Raw genomic sequence first — 24,571 nt, 5'->3', positions numbered from 1 at the left:
AAACACATTTACCACACATCACATCTCATTTAACTTTCCTTTATCGTTTTTGTGTTTTTCTACTTTTATTTGGAACTAAATGTTATGAGTCACTTGTAATAATTTCACTGCTGTAATAGTCAAATCTGTGAAACAGAATAAAAGTCTTGTAAAATAAAAAGCATGTTTGGGTTGATCCTCTTTAAAGCCATCTGTCAAAGACCTCTTACATCATGCTTGGAATAACTAGGTGACAATACTGGTTGATTTCAAGGATATTTCACAATAGATGCTGATTTCCAGAGTAATCTATCCAGTGTATGGACAGCAATTCCCATCTGCACCAGCTCTCTTAAATTGCTCGTTCACCATCTGATGCGGTGGTTCTACTAAATGTCTTGTTTTTCTCACAAAAAATAAATAATCCCCAGCCAAGTTTGCTCTTCAGTATGCATTGTTTCTGGAATGAAGTAACAGAAGAAAAAAAAAAATAAACGGGGGGGAAAAATTGAAGCCAGATTCTTCCATGTGCCCAGCCATTGAGTTCGCAGCTTAGCCCACGTGTCCTCTGTGACTCTCAGCAGGATGACGGTGCAGAGATGTTCACGCACCGCTCCTGGCCCTGGCCGCCGCGAATACCTGCTTATCAGTTCTTGCAACAAGGGCTGGATCTGGGATCAGCATCCTTTCTCCCAGCAGCCTTTCCTCTGGTCACTGCAAAGCTGCTTGACCCTTGGTGGTGCAACATTTTTGTTCATTCTTGTGGCATTCTCTTGATAATTGGTTCCTTCAGCAGCTTGGGAAGATAAGGTTGCTTTGGGCAAGTTGTGAAAACAAAAAATGCGTTTCTAAATTCATGCCTTTGTAATTCCCCCAGAGAAATAAGGTTGTCAGATGGGGTCTTAGCATTATCCTGGGGATAAAGATACTGGCTGGTAAGCTTGGCCTAAAGGAATGGTTATTGGTAAATAAACATCTTGGGAGTGAGTTGTGTTATCCGAGAGATTTGGGTACCGGGAAGCTGGTTTAGCTCAGAGGATTTTTATAATGGATTAAGGGAATTCTGTAAATAAAAATGTCCTGCTCTTGGAGTAACTCAAAACACTGCCTGGCGAAATTTAAACCCCCAAAATAAACAGCATGGTTCTAGTTACCTTTAGAAATAGATCCTTGGTGTTACATTCAAACTCTGCTCTCGCTTTCTCCCCCACACAAGCGAGCAAGAACGATATGTGTGAAGTCACATTCTAGAGGAGAGCCGGTGCTGTCCTGCAGCTCAGTGGCTGCAGGGGGTGTTTTTAGTTGCCCAGCATGCCTGACGATGTAAAGCTTATGGATAAGTTCGCTTACCAGGACGCTCGTACGGAGCTCAGCACCAGTCACAACGAAAGCTTTGTGTTGCAAACAGCCATGCTTGAAAAATTCTACTCTCGTAGACCACAATCCTGCAAACACTTCTGCCTGTGCTCACAGATACCCAGTTAAATCCCTGAGGCCAGTGGATTCATCATAGGCATCAAGTTAAGCACGCACGTGTTAGCAGGAGTAAAGATTTGTTCCAAGGATCAGCTTTGTTCCAAGCCCTGGCCCTGATCCACGATGAGGATTTTTCTGTCCCGTGGCAACGCAGGTAACCGAAATGTTTGCCCCGCTGGTGTCTTGAAATGCTTCTGCTCTTTCCTTGCTCCCCTGCACACCTCGAGCAGTGGCTGGATGCTCTTGCTCCAGCAGAGCCCTCAACCCTGGGAGCCCTGTGTGCTCTGGGATGTCACCTCTCTTCCCTTGCACCCACCCTGCATAGTTCCTGCTGGGGGCGGGGGGGAAAGGACACGACACTTCTGTTCGTCCTGGTGGGAACTCCTTTGTTTTCTTACTTTGAGTAGATCCATAAATGGGGTGTTACGTTGAACTAGAGGTTTGGTTTTAAATGTCTGATGGAAAGGAGCTGGGAAGATGTGTGTCTTTGAGCTGCTTTCCTGCCTTTCAGTCTCAGGCACGTGGGACACCAGTGGGAATTCTGTTGTTGATTTATGGTGGGTTTTTTCTACTTTTGAGTCACCTTACCAGAAAATGTGATCAGCCTAGGTTATTTCCCATTTCCCCTGTTACATTCAAGTTCAAGAGCCATGATTATCGTGTTAATTTTCACCGTCAGAACATGTGGCCCTATTTTATGTCAGAAGGAATTTCCTGTAAATTAAGTTCTGATAAAAGAAAGTTGCATTAGTGGTAGAGATAAAAACTAATAACTATCGCTTGTAGAACGGCTGGCTGTTGCCGCCTGGCCATACAAGGAGATAAGACAAAACTACCCAGAAAACAAATGCATCTTTTTGTAACGCACACTTCATTTTTATGGCGTTATTAAATTCCCTTGGAAGGCTTTCAGCAGAATTGGTTATTGAATTCAAAAGCCTGGCAGTCATACGATTTTTCCACATACATTTTGATCTGATCTATTTATCTGATTGTTTCAGATGTGATGCATCAAGAGCTGGCTCCCAGTGCTAGCAGTTTCAAAGTTTCAGGAGTTACTTCTGATGACGTTTGGGTCTTTGGCTTCATTCCCTGTGGAGCCTCAAACAGGTACCGTGCTGTAATAAGGAATCCTCTCCGTAAACTTCTGCCTTGTAAAGGCTTTCTGTTAGTGAGAGCCAGCGGATCTCAGAGCTGTAAGTGACCCACCAGACTGGATTGCTTCCTACCGAGTAGGAAAAGCTGAGGGGCAGTTAGGAATGCAAGCCGATGGGAACCGGGTAGGCATTGGCTCTTGCTCTTCAACAAAATGATCTACTTTGAAATGTCTCAATCAAACTTCATTTCATCCCAAATCCATTGCTGGCCATTCTTTTTTGGGGATGAACTGTATGTTTTCCGTGGCTGTGACGCTTTGTCACAGCACATCCCCGGAGCAGGATGCAAGCCCCTCTTCTGCAGTAAACACACCTCCGGTTTTCTTGTTCCCTTTGAAAAGCCCCATGTGAAACCAGATGTAGGTACTCCTTGTTCCTTACTGTTTTCCAGAGAATTAATGGGTTTGGGCCTCAATCTGGTCGGGACTTGCTTCCTCAGGGGCTTCTCTGTTTCCAGGTGCTGTCTCCATTTGTGCACGGAGCCCAGCTTTTCCTGCTGCCTTCCATTATGCCATGATCGCTTTGACTTTAAAACGGGCCAGGGTTCCAGGCTATGGGAATGGGGCCATCAGTTGAAACGAGGACAGGCTTTTGCTGCCCTCGCAACGTGCCATGCTGGAACGTGGAGTTACTGCGTGTACTCCGACATATGGAAAACCCATCCCTCTGCTGCAAAAAAAAAGGTCGCTCCAAGTTTTAAGTCCCTGCTACCAATTTCTCACTATTTCTCTTATTTTCAGCCAGACTTTCTCCCTGCTGGCCAAGGGGAAATCTGGGATGGTTTTGCCTGCTGGGTGAATTTTCTTGGTGGAAATATTTCTTGTTACTTCTCCATCACAAGGATTTCCTTTGTTACAGGTGTGCCTGGTGGGCCACTCAGCAGATGTCTGGATATTTAAAATTCTTCCTGAGCGCTGTAATCTGTAATCTCAAGAACCAGCAGTGTAGAGCCAGGAGTAGTTGGTTTTGTTCCCTTTTGAGGAGGATTAGTTCCCAGCAGATGCCCTGAATTATTTCACCCTTTGTCTTTCATTCTTTTTCCTATCAAATAATTCATCCCTTAGTCATCTTTATATGTTCGCTGATGACACTGGAAATGTTTCAGATGTAAAATGAGCCCCTCCGCTTCTCGTCTAAATGGCTCTGCCAGCCGCCCTGTCAGGGCTCCTTCTCCATCTCGGTGTCTGCAGGCTTTGTCATCTCGTATCACCTCTTGCTCTTGCTCATTTCCCAGACACCCAAGTACATTTATCCTCTTTCAAAGCTATCTCGTCCTGTTACATACATTTTGTGCTCTAAAGTACTTGCTAGGTTACTTGAGGTAAGCAACAGCTCTCCACACCTCACTGCCCAGCCTCATGAGTCCAGGAAGTTTTAAAGCACATCTGCTTAAAGTGCTTGAGCGCTTACATTCACACCTGCCTCTGCTCCCAGACATTATTTCAATGCTCTGTTAATTCAGTTCCTCCCAACTCCTCCCCATGGCCCAAGCACTGGTTCTTTGATGGATGGGGAGGTGGAGAGCAAAAAGCAGGGGCAGAGTTTCATGAACGTTTTCTTCTATGGTGAAGCTGGCAGAACAAACCTTCTCCTTCCTCCTTTGGCCACGCAGAGGTAACGGCACTGATCTGAGTTACAAATAACCCGGTGTTTATTCTGTTGCTGGGCTCCCCAATCTGGTCCACTGTGTTGCCCAAGCTTGCACCGTCAACTCAAGAGAAACATCAAGAGCTATGTGGGGATCTATGGCAGAGAAAGGAACAGTGCTCAAGTCTCAAGAAGGCTGTGCCTCCCCTTCACTGCCCGAGTCCTGCTCCCTCCAGCCTTGCTTGCTGTGGTCTGCAAGAAAACACATGGTGTGATTTTTTTTTTTAATATTGTTCCATGAATTGCTCAAAACTCCACACACTCCTGGCATGCTCTGCCCAGAATTACCAGCCTCTTCCTCCCTGTGCCACTGCTCTCTTAATGGCTTGGTCATGCTTTCCTCATCTCCAACCAAATCACTCTTTAAACCTAAAACAAAAATGATTAGGCAGGCTTAGGAAACGGCAAAAGCTTCAAAGGATTAAATGCGAACGCTTCCTGCTACCCTTAGAGAGATCAAACATTCTGCGCTGTTAGCCCTGCAGCAGCAGAAAATGGTACTAAATCTTCCCCAGCAATCAGGGGATTTCAGTGGCAGTGCAGGATTGCATGTAAGGAGGAGCAGGAGACTGATTTATGAAGAAAGATTAAAATGACTAAATATATATCTCTTGGCCAAGCCACTGCTAAGGAGCAATGTGACAACCATGCAGAAGAACCTGAAGAGCACAAAGAACGCAGGGAAGGTGGAAAAGTTTGGGGTGTCGTAGAGGATCATAGAAATGACTCAAAATGTGGGGTGATGGTAGCAATGACTCAAAATTTGGGGATCACGACGTGGTGGCAGGAGGCTGAGGCTCAGACCAGCACCATGGCTGCAAAGTCATTCTCGTCCCTGCAATCCTGGAGCTTAAACCTCAGCGAAATCACTGCAAGCAAAACCGCTTATACCTGTTATTTTTTTAAAAAATAGATCAAATTTTGGGAGCTGAAACCAAGCAGAGGAACAGACTACAGTTTTTTGGGGGGAAACGCTGATCTGAGGACCAAAGACCACTTTGGAAATTCATGGCTTGGGGGACGGGATGGGGGACTACACGTCACTCTCCGATCTATAATTAAAGGCAAAAAACACGGAAATCAATGAGATTGCTGAAGAGGAGGGTGGTTAATCTCCTCCAAGAGTCCCCACAGCGGGCACATTTAAGGCCAAAAAGTGGGTTTTTTTCCTCCAGACTGCATGGAGGCCTCTCCGGTGCCCGGAGGTGGCGAGAGGGGCCGGACGGGGGCCCCCGTCCGGCCCCTCTCCCCACCTCCGGGCCCCACGGGGAGGACGCGGGCCCCCGCCCGGCCCCGGCCCCTCCTCGCCAGGCGCTGCCGGCCTGACGCCTCCCCCGACCGGCGCGGCCATGGCGGCTCGGCGGCGGCGCTGAACGAGGCGGCTATGGCGGGTCCCGGCGCGGCCCCTCCGCGCCTGGCTCTGGCCCTGGCCGCTTTGGCAGCGCTAGTCGCCGTTAAGTACTACCGGGACGCTGAAGCAGCCAGACAGCAGGTAACGAGAAGGGGGAGAGATGGAGGGGGAAGGAGGGGGGGGGGGGGGGGCGGTCCTGAGGCCGCGCTGCCCCTCACGGAGGGGAGGGAGGGATGAAATGGCGGGCGGACGCGTTCGCGCCGCCGTGAGGGTCGGGGCGGTGGCGGCCGCGGGGCTGAGGGGAGCGCGGGCGTTGAGGTGGCCACAAGGGGTGAGGGGGCTATTGCCGGGTTGAGGGGACCGCCGAGCAGCGGTGGCCACTGGGGTTGAGGTGGCCACTGGGGTTGAGGTGGCCACTGGGGTTGAGGTGGCTACTGGGGTTGAGGTTGCCACCACTGGACTAAGGGGAGCACCAGGCAGCAGTGGCCACGGGGATTGAGGTGGCCACGGGGGGAGGGAGGTGGCTACTGCTGGGCTGAGGCGACTGCCAGGCAGCAGTGGTCACTGGGGTTGAGGTGGCCACCAGGCTTGAGAAGACCGCCAGGCATTGGTGGCCACAGGGGTTGAATTTGGCCGCTGGGAGTTGAGGTGGCCACTATGGGGCTGAGGAGACCACCACACATAGGTGGTTACTGGGGTTGAGGTGACCACCAGGCTTGAGGGGACCACCAGGCATTAGTGACCACAGGGACTGAAGTTGGCCACCGGGGCTGAGGTAGCTGCCACTGGCCTGAGGGGGCCGCCTCACATAAGTGGCTGCTGGGTTGTTGAGGTGGCCACCAGGGTTAAGGTGGCTGTCACTAGGCTGAGGGGACTGCAGAGTTGTGGTGGCCATGGGCATTGGTGGCTGCGGTCTAGAGGTGGCTGCCAGGATTGAGGTGGCCATTGCCAGGCTGTGGTGACTGCAAAGCCATGATAGTCACTGGCTAGGCTGTGGGGACAACTGGGTATCAGCAGCTGTGGAGCTTGAGGTTGTCACTACCAGGCTGTGGTGGCCACCACCAGGCTTAGGTGACCATCGAGCTGTGGTACTCACCAAACACCAGTGGCTAAGGGCTAGAGGTGGCCGCTGCCAGGCTGAGGTTTTGCAGAGCTGTGGTGGCCGCTGGTCTTGAGGTGGCCACAGGGATTATGGTGGCCGCCACCAGGCTGAAACAACCACAAAGCTGTGGTGGCCACCAAGCACCAGCAGTGACCGTGCCTTTGAGGCCAGCTGCTCTCGCCAGAAGATGGAGGGAGAGCAGGAGCGCCAGACCCCAGCCATGCTTTATTCCCTGTAAAAAAGGCCCAAAACTCACGTTTGTGGGGGTTTTTCACACTAGAAATGCAGGTCTTGTGTGCCCTGACTGTAGAAGCAGCAAAAGAATGGAGGAAGTGAGCTGAAAAACGGAAAGGTGTTTTTAGGGGTTTTGTGTTGGTTTTTGTTGTGGTTTTGTTTTTTTTTAAATTAGACTGATTGACATTGGTTTTGATTGTAATCTGTAGAATTCAAATGGCTGCTGCGTGCTCTGGAGAAAGCATGCCTTTGCTAAAGATCGTGCTCCCCTGGCTCTCCGCTCCAGTGTGCATCCTTGAACATCTAAAAAGGTTCACGGAAAAAAGCAGACTTCTTGATATTTCTATGGTAAAAAGCCAAGTGTTGTTTTGTTAAAGGATGCCTCTTTTCTTTGTCTCTTCTCGCATTGCAAAAAAGGGGAAAATGGCTCAAACCGGTTAATTAGAAGAGTTCTTCCGATGGGGACAGAAGGGTCAGGACAGTCCTTCACAGGCTGGCTGAGGGGGCCTCAGCCCTGCCTGACAAAAAGCCAGGTCTTCTGGAGGTTTTGTTTTTCCTAGAGGACAGGCAGACGGCTGTGACCGGGCACTGCTGGAGAGGAGAACAAAATGTGAACAGCCCAAGGTTTTTATTTTTCCTTCATCTCCCTTAAAACATATGTCTTGTCTCTTTCGATGGAAATGTTTATTTAGCTAAACAACCCACAAGCAGGTGGGAGAAGAAAACTCTTTGTGAAAACCACAACTCTCCTCCTCTACAAAAAGACTGAAAAAGCTCAGTCTTGCTCCTCTGGCACAAACAGGGAAACTTTTTCTTTCTTATAATCCCAGATTAGAAAGAAAAAAAGAAAAAAACCCATAAGCTCTGGAGAGCTTTCTTTAACATGACTGTTATCAGAAAGCGAAAGGCCAAGCCCTGACATCTCTCTCCCCTTTGAGACATCATTTTTGTCATCCCTTTTGACCGAGTGCAGCAGGACTGGTGTGTGCTCTGCGGAAATCTTTGTTCCTCCATGGTTGGGGTCTTATCTCCGGCTGGATGGCTCCCCGCGGTCCCAGTGGCGAGGCTGTGCAGAGGGGCTGCCGCTGAGCCCCGCGCTTTGCGAGCGCAGAAATGGACGTTTCCGAAGGGAGCGATCTGTCCTGCGGGGTCGTGCAGAGCTGCCGCGCCGTGCCGGCGCTGCCTGGAGCGAGCCTTGGCTGGAGAAGCGGCTGGTGTAAGCTGCTGCTGCGGGGAGGGCAGCGTCGCCTGGAGCAGGCAGGAGCCCAGCACCCATCCTGTTAGCAGGGCGGCTGCGTTCAGCCGGCCGCTGGCACGCGGGGGAGCTGCGTGCGCGCACGCCAGTCGCCCGACCGCAAAGCTGCCATATCTCTGGCCGATTGCGGTCGCAGGAATAATTATCTGATGGTTCTGCGGCTGACGGGTCTTTTACTGCTTAACCTCTGTGAAGGTGCCAGCGGAGGGGTTGGGATCGTGCTCTCAATTCGTGTCTGTAGATTGATTTTTGGATGCTAACGTCCCACATCAGGTGCCTGTATTCTCCCCTTCATGTTCCGCTGTCTTAGACGCAGTCAGAGATGTTGTTCTGGGGGCGGTATAGCTGGCTCTCTTTCTGCTTTCAGCCCTGTTGAGTAAATGATCATGACTTTTGCCTAATACGACAGCAGCAGGCGGTCTAACCAACTAAAAACTTTGTTGCCCATTTGCCTCCCATCCCTTGAGGTCCATGTCTGTGAAATGCAAAAAGAAGAGAGACTCTAAAAGATTCACCAGCAGGGACTCGCTGACGCGCTGTGGAGAGGACTAGGAAATGGACCGTCTCTTCAGAGCTCAGTACACATCCAGGACAGGCTCCCCTGCAGAGGAGGAAGCCGTCATGCGCTCCCTGCGCTGGGCTGGCTCCAGACAGTGAGCGATCACACGGGCCCTTACGAGGTTAATGCATTACGTGCTGTGCACAAGCAAGATCTCGAGCTGGGAGGGGTGCTGAAGCCTGGCCCGAGGCTTCATGGCATGACCCTGGCACCTGGCTGTCAGGGAACAGGGCAGCTGCTCAGGAAAATGTTGTTACAGGGCCGAGGATGTGCATCCCCATTCCTTTGGGGAACAAAGGCACAGTTTTGGCCCCAGGAACGTGGACAGTCCGGAGCGGATTGTTCCTCTGCGTAGATAAATAACCATCGTGTTCCTTCACTCCTTTTTTTTCAGCTGTGTAGTGCCTGCGCGCTCCCCTCCTTGTCTTCCCTCGGCCATGTCTGTGTCCAGATCTCTGGTTTGTGCAGTCCAGGGATTTATTTCTGTCTGTCTCAATCCTGAAACTGCCCTGGAAGGCTCCTAAGTGCTTTTGTTACTGCAGCTGACGGGAGCAAAGCCTTCCAGGCTGCATTAGTGCTGCTTCAGGCTGGCAGGCAACAGATGGAAAATAAACTAGTTCAGGAGCTCTGGGGATGGTGATGGTGCTGCAGGCAACAGAGAATAAATACGGTCAAACAGCAGCATACAGAGTATTTATCCTTGCAGCTTTAGGCTTTTACGGGGGTGGCGGTGGAAGCTGCCCCAAATGACGGGTCACGGGGGGTATGCTGCAGGCTGGCTGGCGGTGCTAGGGCTTGCCTGATGTACTGTGTGTCTGTCTCTTCCTCTCACACCAACATGGAGCTCTCTTGTTCTGCCAGCGAGTTGTCCCTTTCCCTTCAGCCCTGAGTGCTGCAGAGTGGAAATGACTAGAAGCATCTAGAGCCTTTCTGGGGCGGCTCCAAGGGAGACGTTGCATTTCAGTGGTGTTTTCCACTGTGGGGGGCTTTGCAGAGGGAGAAACTGAGGCACAGGGTGGTTGGGAGCTTGCAGAAGTTTCTGGAGAAGACCGTGGCATTTGTGGCTCCCCGATGTAAGGCCGAACGGGTGGGCAGTGCTCCCTGCGGAGCGAGGGGCCGAAATGCTCCATCCAGTGCTGAGGCTGGAGCCTTGGAGGGGATCCTGACTGGAGCGGGGCAGTTGTGCACAGTCATGCTGGCATGGATCTCAGCACGGGTGTGGGTGAAACTGCTTTCTGCAGAGGTACAAGGGCTCAGTTCATTTCCTTTGTGTTTTTGTGATGTGGATAGTCGTGTATGTGACTGCCTTTGTTTCACTGTGCATCAGTTAATTACAGAAATCACGATCTCCAGGTGCTCTGAATATCCGCAGGTTTAGGACTAACTATTTGGAAAAAGTTGGAAATGTTTCTGACAAAAGACTTTGGGGCCGACTGAGCAAATGATTCAGTTTGAATTACTCAGCCAGATGTAGTTTTAATGTGCTCATGCCAACAGTTCCTGGACACCATCCCTATTGTAAATAGCACAAAATCCTGCCAAGGGGCGTTAATCTTTCGATTTGATGGCTGTGTTTGTGTACTGGGAAGAATGCAAATTAACGCTGAAGCTGAGAGGGGACGGAGTGAACTTCTGCAAGAGGTTGGAATGAAATCTCACTTGCCTCTTCTTCCCGAACTAGGAGCTGGCACTGAAGTCTTTGGGAAGTGAGGGGCTGTTTCTCTTTTCTTCTCTGGACACGAACAACGATCTGTACCTCAGTCCAGAAGAGTTCAAGCCGATAGCTGAGAAGCTGACGGGTAGGTGTCTGTCTACCTTGCAGAGCAATCTCTGCACAGACGGAGCAAAAGCCGAAGATAATGCACTCAGCAATTTTTCATTCGTGTCTGTTTTTTTTCTGGGTGCTGTTTTGGGTCTTATTTACATGAAGAGAGGCTGCTAAGCTTTACGTGTTTTTGAAAAGGCTTAAGCACTAGACATCGCTTTCACAAAGTAGAGTTTTTATAAGACTGAAGATCCCATTGCCGGACTAGCAAAGTACATAAGTTACTTTGTCTAGAGCTTAGAGGGGATTTGGGATGGGTGAATGCAACAAATACAGCTCAGCCCAGGCTAGGCCAAAACTATTAGTGAGTCGCAGCGCTTCATTCATAAGCTCCTCTGGCTGTAGCAGTCTCTCTCAGATAACAATTGTGAGAGATCGTGTTTGGAGACTGTATCAGCGTGTAGCAAATGTCTCTTGGTGGTGCCAAGCAGGGAGAAGTGCGGTGATGATAATGTGCAGGAGAGCTTGCAGCACAGTCGAAATAGAGACGGTGGTTTGCTTGTGCTGTAATAAATTGGCCAAGGCATGTGCTCTGACCCCTCCTAGGTGAAAGGAGGCTGCTTAACTGAGCCGTGGGGTTTAGAGAGGCGGGCGCTAAAAGGAGGGCTGCCCTTTAATTCCTGCAGCCGAAGCTGGTCGCTGGGGTGGGTCTGAGTTCTGCCGCTGTAGGGACAGCTGGGAAACTCCCAGTGCTCCTGGATTTGCCAGGATAAATGTGTAATCACTTCACAATCGCTTAAAAGGGGAGGGAGGGGAAACAGCTGCTTAAATTCCTGTCCCTTTGTCTAGGGGTTGCTCCCATCTCAGAATTTGAAGAGGAGGAGACGCCTGATCCAAGCGGGGAGACCTTGTCTGTTGTGGCTAAATTCCAGCCTTTGGTCATGGAAACGATGACGAAGAGCAAAGACGGTTTCTTGGGAGTAGGTATCACGCAGGATGCGTATGGCCAGAAATCCTGGTATAAACACGTCCTGTGGGCTGGTAACATCAGCTGGAATAAGTGCAGACATGTTGGGAGGGGGAGACGGTCTTGCTGGAGCCCGTGGGATTTGCTTTGACAAGCAAGCTCACTGCTTTCTGCAGCGTTTCATTGTTTTCAGTGCACTCAGCAGCACTGTGCCCCAATTAATACGCCCTTCCTGGGAAGCTTGAAGCAGACGTTAGCGATGGCTGTCCTGCAGCTAAGTGCAGAAGCAGTGGTGTTCTGTGGTATCTTCCCCTCTCTCCCATTTCCTATTACATAATTGAAAGTTGTCAGACCTATTTGGTGGTGTTTGGGGTGGTAAGAAGAATTTAAAATGTGATTTTGGGGGGGGTTTCGCCCTTCTCCAAAGCCTACTTGCATCCATCAGCACTACTGCGTGTTTGAAGAGTCCGGTCTAGGCTCTGATTGTGTCTTTTGTTCACAGATTTCTCACGTCGCTCTGTCTGGGCTGAGGAATTGGACTGCCCCAGCAGCCCCTATGAGTGTGATGCTTGCCAGACAGTTTAAAGCCTTTCTTCCTCCAAAGAATAAACTGGATCTTGGGGATCCGTGGTGGATAATTCCTAGTGAATTGAACATCTTCACTGGGTATCTTTCCAACAACAGATTTTACCCTCCGCCTCCCAAGGGCAAAGAGGTGAGACAAGAGACAATTTCTGTATGCCTGAGAGGCAGTCTGTATAAATGTTCTGCCTTACAGCCCAGATGTGTTGCAGCAGTCCCTGGAGCAGACCAGGCTGTTGTGTCTCCCTGGACTTTCTAATGGAGCAAAAAGGCTGCAGTGTACAACCAGGAGCACCATTTCCTAAACTGGAGGTAGAACTGAGAGCAGGCAAAGGCTCTGGGTGTCTGTCATGGCCAGATGAGCCTGACTTGAGTAACTTCATCTTGCTTCACTGGAGTGTTTGGGTTTTTAGGTTGGTCTTTCCCAGGCAGCGAGGGGAGAGGGTTTTTCAGAAAGCACTTGTATGAAGTGGTCGTGCCTTGTGGAACAGTTGCCGAGTGCCACCCCAGAGGTGAGCGTTTCGTTGGCCAGTGGAACGAGGTGTATACACGGTTTGTAAAGCCAGGCGTGTATGGCGCTCTCCCCAGAGTGCCGGGTGGGGGTTAGTGATCACACAGTTGATACACCTTCGCAGCCTGGTGTGTTTATTGATTGCATTCCCAGTCTTTCAAAGCCTTAAGTAGTATTGATGGAGGCGGCCTCGTAGATCAGTTTACCGTACTGAGACGTTCAGCCAACTGGGATGATGGAAACTTGCAAACAGTGGGAATAGCATAAAAAGTGTGGAAGATGGATTTACTTTTAAAAGCAGTCTCTTGCTTTATCTCCTTGTTTTGTGATTAGGTAGGTCTCTGAGCTGATTTTTAAGTCATAGGAGTTCCCTTGCCTTCCTGATCTAGTGGGGAGTTACTTTGGAGCTGCAGCTGACCTGCAGTGACTGAACTATTCTCATTTTTGCTCTCTCCCAATTCTTTCCTTAGATCATAATCCACAGGCTTTTGAGCATGTTCCACCCACGCCCCTTCGTCAAAACGCGCTTTGCTCCCCAAGGAGCTGTGGCCTGCATCCAAGCCATCAGCACCTTCTACTACACCATAGCATTCAGGTAAGGCCGTGGGTCCGGGATGTTCAAGGAGGGCTTGGGGCCTCTTCTGAATTTGTTCCATATCTCAGGGGAGTGGAGAAGGCTGCTGTGAGCCTGTGGCAGAGAGTGTGCGTGTCATGGCATGTGCAGTTGTGTTTCCGAGCAAGACCACGTGTGTCCTGGCTGGGAGGGAGGCGAAACACTTCGAGGAAGAGGATGGTTCACAGCCAGCTCTTGCCCGCGTGTGATGCTTTGCTGATGCCCGAAGAGGGCACTCGTGCTCCCCGTGTCACTGAGCCCCCAGTGCAGCAGGGACTGTTGCCCAGAGCAGCTGTTCTCTGTCACCCTCGGTTTGGAACTGTCCCTGGCTGAAAGGGGAGAGTGATTAGCGAGAAATTTGTTAGATTTTGGTTAATTGGGGGTGGAGTGCCTGTCCAAGGGCGAGAGTCTGGGGAGTTGCTCTCTTGTTTTACTGGAAGTGTTACATGCAGCTTTTATTTGCCTGATCAAGCCGCAAGGGTGGCTGAGTGGGTCTTAGTCCGTTCCTGTGTTTCAAGGAATGATAATGAATTCATCCTTCCCGGATGGACCCGTACTGCCCAGTTCCAAAAGGCATTGATATTGGAGATGATCCTGACCCAGGGGATCTGCTCCAGTCTTTTACCCTCTTCATTGTGTGACACGAAAAGCTGCCCTAATTTAGCTTCATCATTTCTGGTGCCTGGAGATAACTTCTCCCTGCTGTCATCTGCAATGCATGATCCGTTCTCTCCTCCCGGCACTGCAGCTGATGGCTCCTTTCTCTTTCCAGGATCCATGCTGAGTTCCAGCTGAATGAGCCACCAGACTTCCCCTTCTGGTTTTCCCCAGGCCAGTTCACAGGTCACATCATCCTCTCCAAGGATTCTTCCCATGTCCGAGAGTTTAAGCTCTTTGTCCCTAACAACAGGTACAGCTGTTTCTCTCTCTCCCTGGGTGCTGAACAGACTTGAGGGTGGTTACAAATGAAGCCCAGTGGAACCCAGGGTCTCTGGGATCCTGTCCTGTGCAGGACTGGGGGCTGTGCGTGGGGGGAGGCTGGTGGGCTGTTTTTTTGGTGAAGATATGAGTGCGGTGACAGCCCTGTCCCTTGCGGTATGTGGGCATCCTGGCCCGCGCAGGGAAGGCAGATCTGCAGTCTGAGCTTTGAGCAGGCTAGTTCTGCTCTTTGCTTATCGGTTTTCCCCACACATCCTTCTCTGCCAGCGGTCATCACGGTCATCATGTCCTCAATTCTCTAGATACAGTTGCTCCCTAAACTGGTTCTGATGCAATTTTTCAGGAATAACTCTGTTTATCAACAGGTCTGGGGGGGGCATCTGGCTTGGAAGAGGCAGGGAAGGACAAGGGCAGAGGAGGGACAGTGGAGAAGCAGGACAGAGGTTGCTGGGGACATGGAGCGTGGGACTGGGGATAGCTGTCCTTGCACAACCTGTCTGCAGCGGGCATGTGCCTCAACTGAGCTGTCCTGTGCCAAACCGCTTTAGAGGGAGGTACCTGCAGGCACATGGGAAGACACACAGGGCTGGGGAATTTAAGTTGTCCTGACACTGCCCTAGAGACAGGCAGCAGCTTCTTTGTTGGTAGCACTGCTGCAAGCACTGCTCCCCGTGACCTGTCCCGGCAGTCCCTGGCTGTGGCCGGGACTCTTGCAGATGCCAGGTACCTGTTGCAAGCTGCCAAAGGCTCCTTGGGTGTCTGTGATGGATGAGCTTATGCTTTTCAGCCAAGTCCTTGGAAAATCTGAGTGAACTGAGCTCTGCAGTTGTCCATAAAACTGGCAAATGCATCTCTACTAGTCGCTGAGGATCCCTGACCCATTTCAGGGCCTGATTCATCACCAGTAGCTGTCCCTTGGTAGTTGGTAGGTAGAGGACGAGCAGGGTGTGGAGAGCAGCCCCTGGCAATCTCAGTGCCTGGCTTAAAGCGCCGAAGCTCAGCAAAGCCTGGTACTCTTGCTTCAACGTATTTTGTGCTCGGGGTTTCACAGGTTAAGGTTTTGCGTGCATAGCTTCGCACTAGCTCGTTCCTGCTCTCTGGCAAGCAGCTGGAAACGTTTCAGGGGAGAGAAGCTTCAAATCTCTTTGCCCATGACGGCTGAGTGAAAATTCTATTATAACATTACCCTGGCGACTTAATCCCTATGGCTCTGTCAGCACATTTGTTACAGCAAGCAGACACTTACGGCTCTGCCAGCAACTCCTTACAAAAGCCTCTCGCTTCCAGAAAAACACTTTTTAAAGTTCAGCAGGATTGGAAAGTGCAAGTGCTGGGAAGGAAGGGGGAGCAAAGACACCTCTCTCTTCTGCACTTTGAAAGTACTCAAAGGTGTGAGCGCATTTGCCCAGAGTGTTGAGTGGGTGCCTGGGCCCTGATCCGGCAGGGATCTAGTGTTGCTGGTCTTGTGCAGGGAACACGGTGATCTCCAAGGAGCCAGAGGCTCTGGGCTTCACCGCTGACCCTGCAAGAGGAGCACTGGATGTTCTCATTTGGGGGTTCCCGTACGCAGCTTTAGCCCTGGGTGGCTCTGAAGGTACTGGGTTTGCCTTGCAGGTCTCTGAACGTTGATATGGAGTGGCTGTATGGGGCGAGTGAAAGCAGCAACATGGAAGTGGATATTGGTTACCTGCCTCAGGTCTGTAGTCAGTGTGTGCAGCATCTCAGCAGGGACTTGTGCTGCCACGGCCCTGAGCTGCATCACCTCAGTTATCCCTGTTCTTCAGAGCTTTCTCTGAACACTTCAATATAACAATATAATCTCTGTTGATCTGCCTGTGTCCTCTGCAGCTGTGTGGCTCCCTGTTGCCAGTTCTTGTGATATTTTATTTTTTCCCTCTGTGTGGGTTGAGTCCTAAGCTCCTGGAGTCATGTGACTTTTTCCATTTTTAAAAATAAGTTGTGTGACAGGCGCGGGAGGAAGATTAGGAGCTGAACCCAGGCCCTGAGCCCAGAGGGGTGCAGGAACAACAGCATGTCTGAATTTAGAAACTGCATGAGGTTATTCCTCTATTTTGTGGTAATCCCAGCTCTTGGGACAGGAAACATAAGTCAGGATTTTAAATGCCTGAATTTAACAGTCCCATTTTCTCCTAAACTAGATCCATATTTCTTTTTAATTACCAAAAGTCAGGAAAACAGACTCACAAAATCATTTCAGATGTACCAGAGCACTGAACTACAGGGAAGCTCCCGAACAGCTTTCCTTGTTGCACCCTCTTGTGGCTAGCCACGGGCTGTGTAAGGGCTGTGCTGGTGGTATGAACAAGAGCTTCAAACTAGCCCTGCAGGTCCCAGTGATTTTAGGGATCTGGTGCCCCACAGTCAGAAATTTCCACTGGGAAGGTGGGAACACGGAGTGAACAGGTCTCATGCACTTCCAATCTAGTGAGCACTTGAAGGAAATGAAATTGCCTTCCTGCTATTCCCCAGTAAAACGCATCTGCAACTGGTAAAGTGCAGCTGCAGGAGACAGTAGATCGAGCTGTAGCTTCATTAGAAGCTGCACAGTCTTATTTTGCATCTGGATCCTGTCCTGGAGTACAGAAAAAACAGGAGTGGGATGTCTGCGATGTCCTACTCAGCCTGTTCTCCTGCAGATGGAGCTGGAATCGACAGGCCCTTCAATCCCCTCTGTGATCCATGACGAGAACGGAAATGTGATTGACAGCAGGGATCCCTCAGGGGAGCCCATTCAGTTTGTGTTCGAAGAGATAACCTGGCAGCAGGAAATCCCCTGGGAAGAGGCAGCCCAGAAGCTGGAAGTGGCCATGTATCCATTTAAGAAGGTGAGGAAGGGGCCGGGCTTTTCCTTGGCATGTTTATTTGGGGTCTGTCATCTTCACTGAGGTGTCCAGTCACCTCCAGCAGAAACCAGAGGCCACAACTGATCAGCATTCAGAGTACTGTGAGGGTCTCCCAGCTCAGCGTGTGCCTCGCAGGCGCTGCGTGTGTGGCTTAAGGGACTTCCAGCTTCCAGGTGAGGCAGTGCAGCATCTCTGAAAGGCTGCTGGGGGTTGCACAGCAGCCCAGGCAGGAGCAAAGCCTAGATGTCATGTGTCCCAGGCTGGTATTGTAAATGTAGGCTCATCCTTCCTTCCTCTTATCAGTAGCTGCCGACGCGATTTCTGACTGAAGCAGGTAATCGCGCTGCTTACAAATGGTTTTCCTCTGGCGTTACTTTTGCAACGTTCAGCTACCTTTGGACCAAGCTTTCCTTATCAGCAGGAAACACACAATCCTCCCGTGCCTCTGCACCCTGCAGTGAGACACAAATTTATAGCATTGGATGACCCAAACTATATAACATGCCAGTAGCCTGTGGAGCAGATGGCTACTGCCTGTCACTGCTTCCTTGGCTGAAGGGACACGTTTCAATGGCTGCCTCCTTGTGCCTGAGCTTACAAATGTCCCTTTGAGCTGCCAAGATGTTAATGAAGTTCCCTTCATTTGAGTGATTGGAACAATCTCTGTGCAGGGCCCCTCGCAGCCAGGTTTTGGGCCGTTGCAGTGGGGTTTGGTAATAAATATCTCAAGGACAGATTTCCCAAGCTGCTGAGGTGCGTTTGCAGGCAGCCTGCCCACAGATGCTGTCTGCAGCCTGTAGAGATGGGGCTCTGCAGGTGCCGGTTACAGCCCACGTGCTGTGAGGGGCTCGCTGCAATCTCAGTGGGAGACAAAGCTGTCCCTGGGGAGACCACCACAATTGTCATTTGCTTTAGTCTGCAAGATCCACTGCAGATTAAACTCTGTGTGTGTCACCTGTGGGATGTGGCAGGTCTGGTTCCTTCAGACCCTGCTGGTGTTTGGGATGGGCCATTCTTGTGTCTGTTTCTCCAGCTGTCTCTCTGCCTCCAGGTCTCCTATCTTCCCTTCACAGAAGCTTTTGAGAGAGCAAAAGCAGAAAAGAAGCTGGTGCACTCGATCCTGCTGTGGGGTGCCCTGGATGACCAATCCTGCTGAGGTGAGGACGTTCCCAGCGTGACTGGATGAATGATGTGCCTCCTTCAGGGTGTAAAAATGGCTGGGGGTCAGGGAGTTGGTCAGGAGCCAGCAGTAAATACTGTGTTACTTGTTTTGGCACTGCAGATGCTGAATAGAAAGGGGCTGGAAGTGGGGAATTACTGACCAGAGTTTAGGTCTCCAGTGGCAGGATCAGATCCATTTGAGGCAAGTCCTAAACCAACTTGCTAATTCAAGTGCCTTTGTCGAGGAGGAGGCATGGGTCCAGTTTCCTCCTTTCTCTTCCCCTCTCAGTCTGCTTGGGTAGAGGCAGCATCTGCAGGGTGAAGGGGACACTGCTGTCTGCTTTGTCCCTGACACCTGCACAGGAGAAGCCAGAGCCAGACACAGGCTTGGGGCTGTCCTGGTGTGGAGCTGTTTCCCCCCTCCACACCTAAGGACTTGCAGGCCACATTGGGCAGGAATGGTGGGTGGGAGAGGGGCAGGTGTCTTTTAGTCCTGCCTGCCCTTAAAAACTCTACAGCGTGTATGGCATGAACAGCAAGAGGCACTCAGGGTGGATCCGCAGGGCCTGATCCTTTCCTAAATGCACCACACCAAGCTTGCCTCCACGGCAAGCTTGTCCTGCTCCTTCTGTGGCCTTGCAAGTGGCTGGGGTCTGCTCGGATGAGTCTTCTCTGCCAGCAGCACACACAGGAGACAAATAAGCTGTGGAAAATTACCAACAACGGAGAAAAAAAAAAGACAATATGCTGGGCTGGGGAGGAGCCCAAGCCTGCTGCTGCAGCAGCCAGAGCGGCGGCATCAAACATGACAAGAGTCAGCTCAGGAAACAGCAAAACACTCTCTGCCTCTCTTCCGATGCCAGGTTCGGGGCGAACTCTCCGGGAGACCGTCCTGGAAAGTTCGCCCATCCTCGCCCTGCTGAACGAGAGCTTCATTAGCAGCTGGTCGCTGGTGAAGGAGCTGGAAGAACTGCAGGTGAGGGTCGCGGCCGCATCCGCCGCCTTTGCGTTCGGTGCCGGTGAAGGCAGACGGTGCTTGGCACGGGGGTGCCAGCGAGAGGGGGGAGCTCACACCTGGGCCAGTGGGGGATTTCGGTTCCAAGTCCTCCCGTGTCCTAGCAGTTGCAGAGGCCAAGCAAACACCAGATGGAGGCAGGCGAAGAAAATGGCATGATGACCCCCTTCCCTCTGTCATGGTGCCAATATGAAAAGCTAAACCAGATGCTTCACTGCGAGATAGCCCTGCCCAAGGCCATTCGTGCCATCAGCAAACTGACTGTTCTGAAACCCAGGGAACAACCAAATACTGTCTGAACCCTGAGTCTCCCGATTGCACCTTTCCCCACTTTGGAGCCTGTCTCTGGGCCTGTGCTGTCAGCTGGGGTCAGTCACAGAGCTGGAGACTGGGAAAAGCTGGGATCAGGCTGTTGGTGTGCCTGGGAACTGCCAGCAATGGGGTGATTTTATTGTTCAGGGAGAAAATCTACAGCTGAAAAGTGAGGGGGAGACTGAAGGGGAATAGTGAAGCAGATATTGAGAATGGAGCCAGTTACTACCATGCTGCAGAGCAGCTCTTCGGTCTGCCCCCTCCTCTTGTGTTCTGTGTGGTCCTCCCGTGCTGCCCTGCTAGTTTTGGTGGGTGCAGGCATGTTTCTTTGGGGTGTCCTTACAGAGCAACAGAGAGAATGAGTTCTACAGCAAGCTGGCTGACCTGCACCTGGAGAAATACAACTTCCCCGTGGAGATGATCATCTGCCTCCCCAACGGCACGGTGGTATGTTTGTTACCCCTTTAGCTGGGCTGGGCTCTTCCCACCAGGATGTGCTCTTTTCAGGGTCATCTGCAGGCCCTGAAGCGACTGTCCCTTCCCCCAAGCCATTCCCCGGCTCCTCGAGCCTTTGCGGGGCCATAGTCCCACACGGTGCTGTGCCAAGGGGATGCTGTGGCAAACAGGCAGAGAAATCTGAAACAAATGTCTTTTTATTCAGGTAGAGAACAGCAGCAGCTCTGGGACAGGGGAGGGGGGACAGCACGTGACAATCAGACTCGAACCAAATGTCTGCCTGGATTCCTCATTGTCCCTGGTTGGAGTCAGTGACCTTTGGGAAGCCATTGTAGCTTGTTTCCTGCACCCATTGTCCCTTGTGCTCGTGCTTTGGAGAAAATCTCTCCTTATCAGCACCTTCTAGCACATTTATCTTTCTCTTGACTCCCCGAGTTTGTCACAGCAGATGAGCAGGGCCACACGCTTCAGCTCTGCTGTGCTCCCCAACAGCCCCCCCCCCCCCCCCCCCCCCCTTGGATTTGGAGAATGACAATGGTTCCTGGTGCTTGACAGTGCAACGCTTTGCTGCGTGTCACAACCGGGCTGCCTGCAGGGAGGATCCTGGCAGGGCTAATCTGACTGTGCCCACGCTTGCCAGATACTAGCTAGTAACCCGTGCAGTGACTCTTTGCTGTCTCTTCAGTTGTTTCCCCCCGCCGATGAGGCTGTGGGCTGGTGGGTGGCTTCAGCTCAGCCTGTCAAGGTTGCTGAGTTGAGTGGCCACATGTCCCCTCTCCCACCTCCATGCGGGAGCAGAAAGCACAGAGGCGTTTGAAGCTCAGGTGCTGGTTTTGGAGCCGGGCTGGGCTGAGAGCATGCACCCCAGCAATCGGCACGGTTGGGCTGCCACCTCCCCAGCCCTGGCTCAGAGCTAGTTTTTACACCTGCGTGATTTTTCCCAAATCACCTTCATCTTCTTCTTAACCTAAGTGAGGGGTCAGCACTCTTGGGGGAACGAGATAGACCGCCGTCTTTCACCCATCTTTCTCTGACTGTAAAATGCAGACCTGACACCCAGATGCTGCATTAGCATTTGCAAAGTATTAAGAGATTCTTTAAGAGTTGTTACAGACTTGTCACCTGTGTCCTGGCTAGAGGCCAAGGCAGTGGTTGGGGAATTGTTCTGGCCTTTAAAGAATCCTCTCCTTATCTTTTTTTTTTTTTTTTCCAGGTTCACCATATCAATGCCAACTACTTCCTGGACATTACTTCTATGAAGCCTGAAGATGTTGAAAGTAACATCTTTAGTTTCTCAACCAATTTTGAAGATCCTTCAACTGCAACTTACCTCCAGTTCCTGAAGGAAGGACTGCAAAGAGCAAAACCATACCTGCAGACCTAAAAACCAAGGCACCTGAATGCCCCACAGAGATGGCCAAAGACTTCAGAGATCTATTTTGATTACAGCAGTTCTTCCTCATCTTCATGCCAGACGTTAAGATGCAGACAGTCCCAGGACTGGGGCTTTGCTCGGGGTGTTGGTTTGAGGCTCAGTTTCAAGCGATACCACTTTACATAACCTGCCCGTTTGAGTTCAGGCAAATTTTTACAGGAGTGGAAATACTCGAATCTATAAACATTCTTGGGGCACACACCTTGGTTTGCCACCCACCCTTAACGTTTCTCCAGCTCCTGTTCAGACTCTGTGGTGAAACTCTTGTACCAGCCGTACCGAGCGTCACCCGGAAACCCCCGATGTCGAGGACTGGACTGTGTGTTGACTCACGGAGAACGGCTTTGCCGTTACGACCGAACACTCGTGGTGAGCGCCCGTGCCCTGCGGGCGAACGTGCAGAGTCCAGCGCGGGTGGGAGGCTCCCTCCTGGTAGCCGGGGTCCTCCACGGCTCCTCGCCAGCGCCAGCCCTGAGCTGTGGGCTGCCCTGTGCCTTGGGTGCCAGCTCGTCACGGTGGCATTTACTGACCGCAGCGGCAACCGATGCACACTGGGGCTGTAGCTGGTAACGTGTAGACGTGAACGTAGGAGGTTCAAACTGGAGTAGCCTCCTCCCAGCACCCTGTGTGACGTGGTGGGAGAGCGGTCTCGCTTACTCATGTTCTTTCCATTTGAGGGAGGTGCTGAGGGTGACACCGTGAAATTAGGGACAGAGCCCAGGGCATTGGAGGTATGCTGCAGCTCAGAGACGTCAGGCGTGGATTAACACGGAGGGGATTAGGGGCCAGGGCCCCCGTTAGCCCCGCCAGTGCAGTCCATGCACTGCAGGTTGCGGGACAGTGAGTGTGCCCCCACCCCACCAGCTTTGAGAGCTTTGTTCTCACGGTGTCTCCTCAGAGGTGGTGAAATGCTCCGTCCATGTTTGCTTTGAGCACCCGAGTGGTGCTGAACGATGAACCGAACCATGGTGAAGTTCCCTTCGGGAACGGGACGTTCAGTGCTGCCCCGAGAGCATCACCTGGTTGAAAACTGAGCGGTTTTAAAAGCCAGCAGCTCTACAGACATTTTCAGGAGGATTTTCCAAAGAAACCGTTCGGACAGAACACCATTGTCCCTTGTCTGTAACCACCCTGAGCAGTTGCTCCTACCAGTGCTACAGAGTGAGCGTAATTTGGAGAAGGAAAGGTTAAATCAAACGGGTTTTAGAGCATATTCCTGTAGAAGGGTGAGGAGACAAAGCATTTCAGTAGGTGGCTGCACACAGCCATGGCTGTTGATGCTTTTTCTGCTCTCTGAAGCACAATTTTGTTGGACCAAATCAAACCAGGGGGGGAAGCCTTTTTTTTTTAATTATTTTTGGAAGGGGTGTTTGCATTCCTGGGTTCCAGGACGAACCCGGGGGTGGTGATTACCCTGTCGCCACCCAGCCCTCCTGTCTGTATCCATGGCTAGAGACTGAGCTTAGATGGACCTCTGGGCTGACCCAGCATAGCTTCACTAATTGCTCTAGTGAGATTAATTACCCCTGGGATGTTTCTCAGTAGCGACTTTATAACTATGCATTAGCTCTGCACTCCTCTCGCACTCCAAGGGGCCTGCGGTAGCCGCAGGCTTGGATCCAGCAGGGCTTTCAGCTGTGGAAAGTGCCAAAGCCTCCAGGCAGCGTTTGAGACCGAGCTCCTGTTGCACTGGTGGTCTCGTCCCTTTTAGGGGGACTTTGGTCTCGTCCCTTTCGGGGGGACTTTGGGCTGAGCAGAGAGCGGCAGAGCAGACTGAGTGCCTGCCTGCCTCCCCCCGGCTCCTTGGGAGGCCGAGCCGCAGCGCAGACCTGCCCTTCTGGCTTTTACAAAGCTTCACCTGAGCTGGTTTTGCTGCCCCTTTCCCGACCTCTGCGGTCAGGGGCTTCGGACCTCGAAGCCGGTGTCTGTCAGTTGTGCTGGGGGAGGAAGAGTTCATTCCGTTTGTTTTCCCTCCCAGCGGTTTTGCAGCAGGAGGGGCCGGAGAGGGCAGTGGCTGAGCAGGCAGGGACGGCTTCTGTCTTCTCAAGGCCTGGAAGAACAGGCGCAGCAGCAGCAGCAGCTCCGCAGGGGCAGCAGCACTCGTTTGGTCCTGCAGACACGGAGACGGTGCCTGCCACGGTCCGTGCCTGAGCCTGCGGGGAGCCCGGGCTCGCACGAAGCCGCGGGGATCCCTGAAGGCACCTTGGGTTTTCTCTCGTGAACCTCTGGGCTCTTGGAGCCCTGCCCGGAGCCTCCCCAGAGCGCTCCTGGGCTCTTTGAGGTGGGGGTGAAGGGGGTTAGTCTGAACGATGACAGCAGGAGCCCAAACAGGGAATCCAGGGTGGCCTCAGCGGTGTCCCCCCGGTTAACCACAAAGCTGCCCGGTTGATGAGTCGCCGCCGTGGGCTGGCCGCGGACAGGAGCCGTTGCCTGAGGCTGTTATTCCTCGTGCCAAGCTTTTTGTCTTCTCTTTGTAAACTCACTTAAGATTTTTTCGATAGGTTTGTGGTACCTCGGGGGGGGAGGAGGCGCCGCTTTTCCCCACCTCCTGTGCTTTGTGACGCTCTGGCCTGAAAGCCACAACGGGTCAGGGCCGATGTTGGTCAGCGAGGGTCCGGGGGGGGAAGCAGCCCCGCGCGGTTCGGTGCCGGTTGGCGTGATGGGCCCGAGGGCCCCGGCTGTAGCTGCACTCGTTAAACCCGTCCCACCACCCTCGGCCTCCTGCAGTCCTTGCCTGGGGCGGGCGGGGGGCGGCGGCTGGGCCGGGAGGAGCCGACGGTGGGGTTGGGGAGGGGGGGGGACACAGTAGGGCCGGGGGGTGCGGCAGGGCGGGCTTGGGGCAGCAGGGAGGCGGGAGAGGGGCGGTGAGAGCGGCTCGGGGGGAGCAGGAGCCGGCCCGGCCCGACCCCCCGCGACCCTCAAGGCCCCGCACGCCGTTGCTCGCCCCCCAACATCAAGGGCCCCCCCCCAGGCGCATGCGCCGGAAAAGCGGGGGGCGGGTTCTGCTTCCGGGTGATGGCGGCGGAGGGGCCGGGAGCGGGGTAGCGCTGCGCCGCTGCCCCTCAGGTACCGGCGGGGCCCCGGGGCGGTGGCAGCGGGAGGGAGCGGGGCGGGCCGCGCCACCGGGCACCGCTCGAGGGACGGGGGCTCGTTGCCGGCCGCGGGCGGGGTGGGGGGGACCAGGCTCGGCC

At 52.4% G+C, this 24,571-nt stretch overlaps 1 protein-coding gene across 1 annotated transcript; it reads left to right on the top strand.

Annotated features, from left to right (window-relative positions):
• Nucleotides 1-10,324: 10,324 nt before the first annotated feature.
• Nucleotides 10,325-21,345, top strand: SELENON (selenoprotein N). The gene is given in 11 exon segments (XM_086479164.1): nucleotides 10,325-10,559; nucleotides 11,375-11,505; nucleotides 11,995-12,207; nucleotides 13,056-13,180; nucleotides 13,971-14,108; nucleotides 15,752-15,833; nucleotides 16,795-16,983; nucleotides 18,053-18,158; nucleotides 19,026-19,138; nucleotides 19,835-19,936; nucleotides 21,159-21,345. Coding segments are annotated over 11 exon segments (1,605 nt in total). The 3' UTR covers nucleotides 21,330-21,345.
• Nucleotides 21,346-24,571: the final 3,226 nt, after the last annotated feature.

This window comes from Leptosomus discolor, chromosome Z (genome assembly GCF_034619465.1).
Source record: "Leptosomus discolor isolate bLepDis1 chromosome Z, bLepDis1.hap2, whole genome shotgun sequence".
In the NCBI taxonomy this organism is placed as follows: domain Eukaryota; kingdom Metazoa; phylum Chordata; class Aves; order Leptosomiformes; family Leptosomidae; genus Leptosomus; species Leptosomus discolor.
The sequence above is the reverse complement of the archived record's forward strand: the minus strand, read 5'-3'. Positions and strand labels throughout refer to the sequence as shown.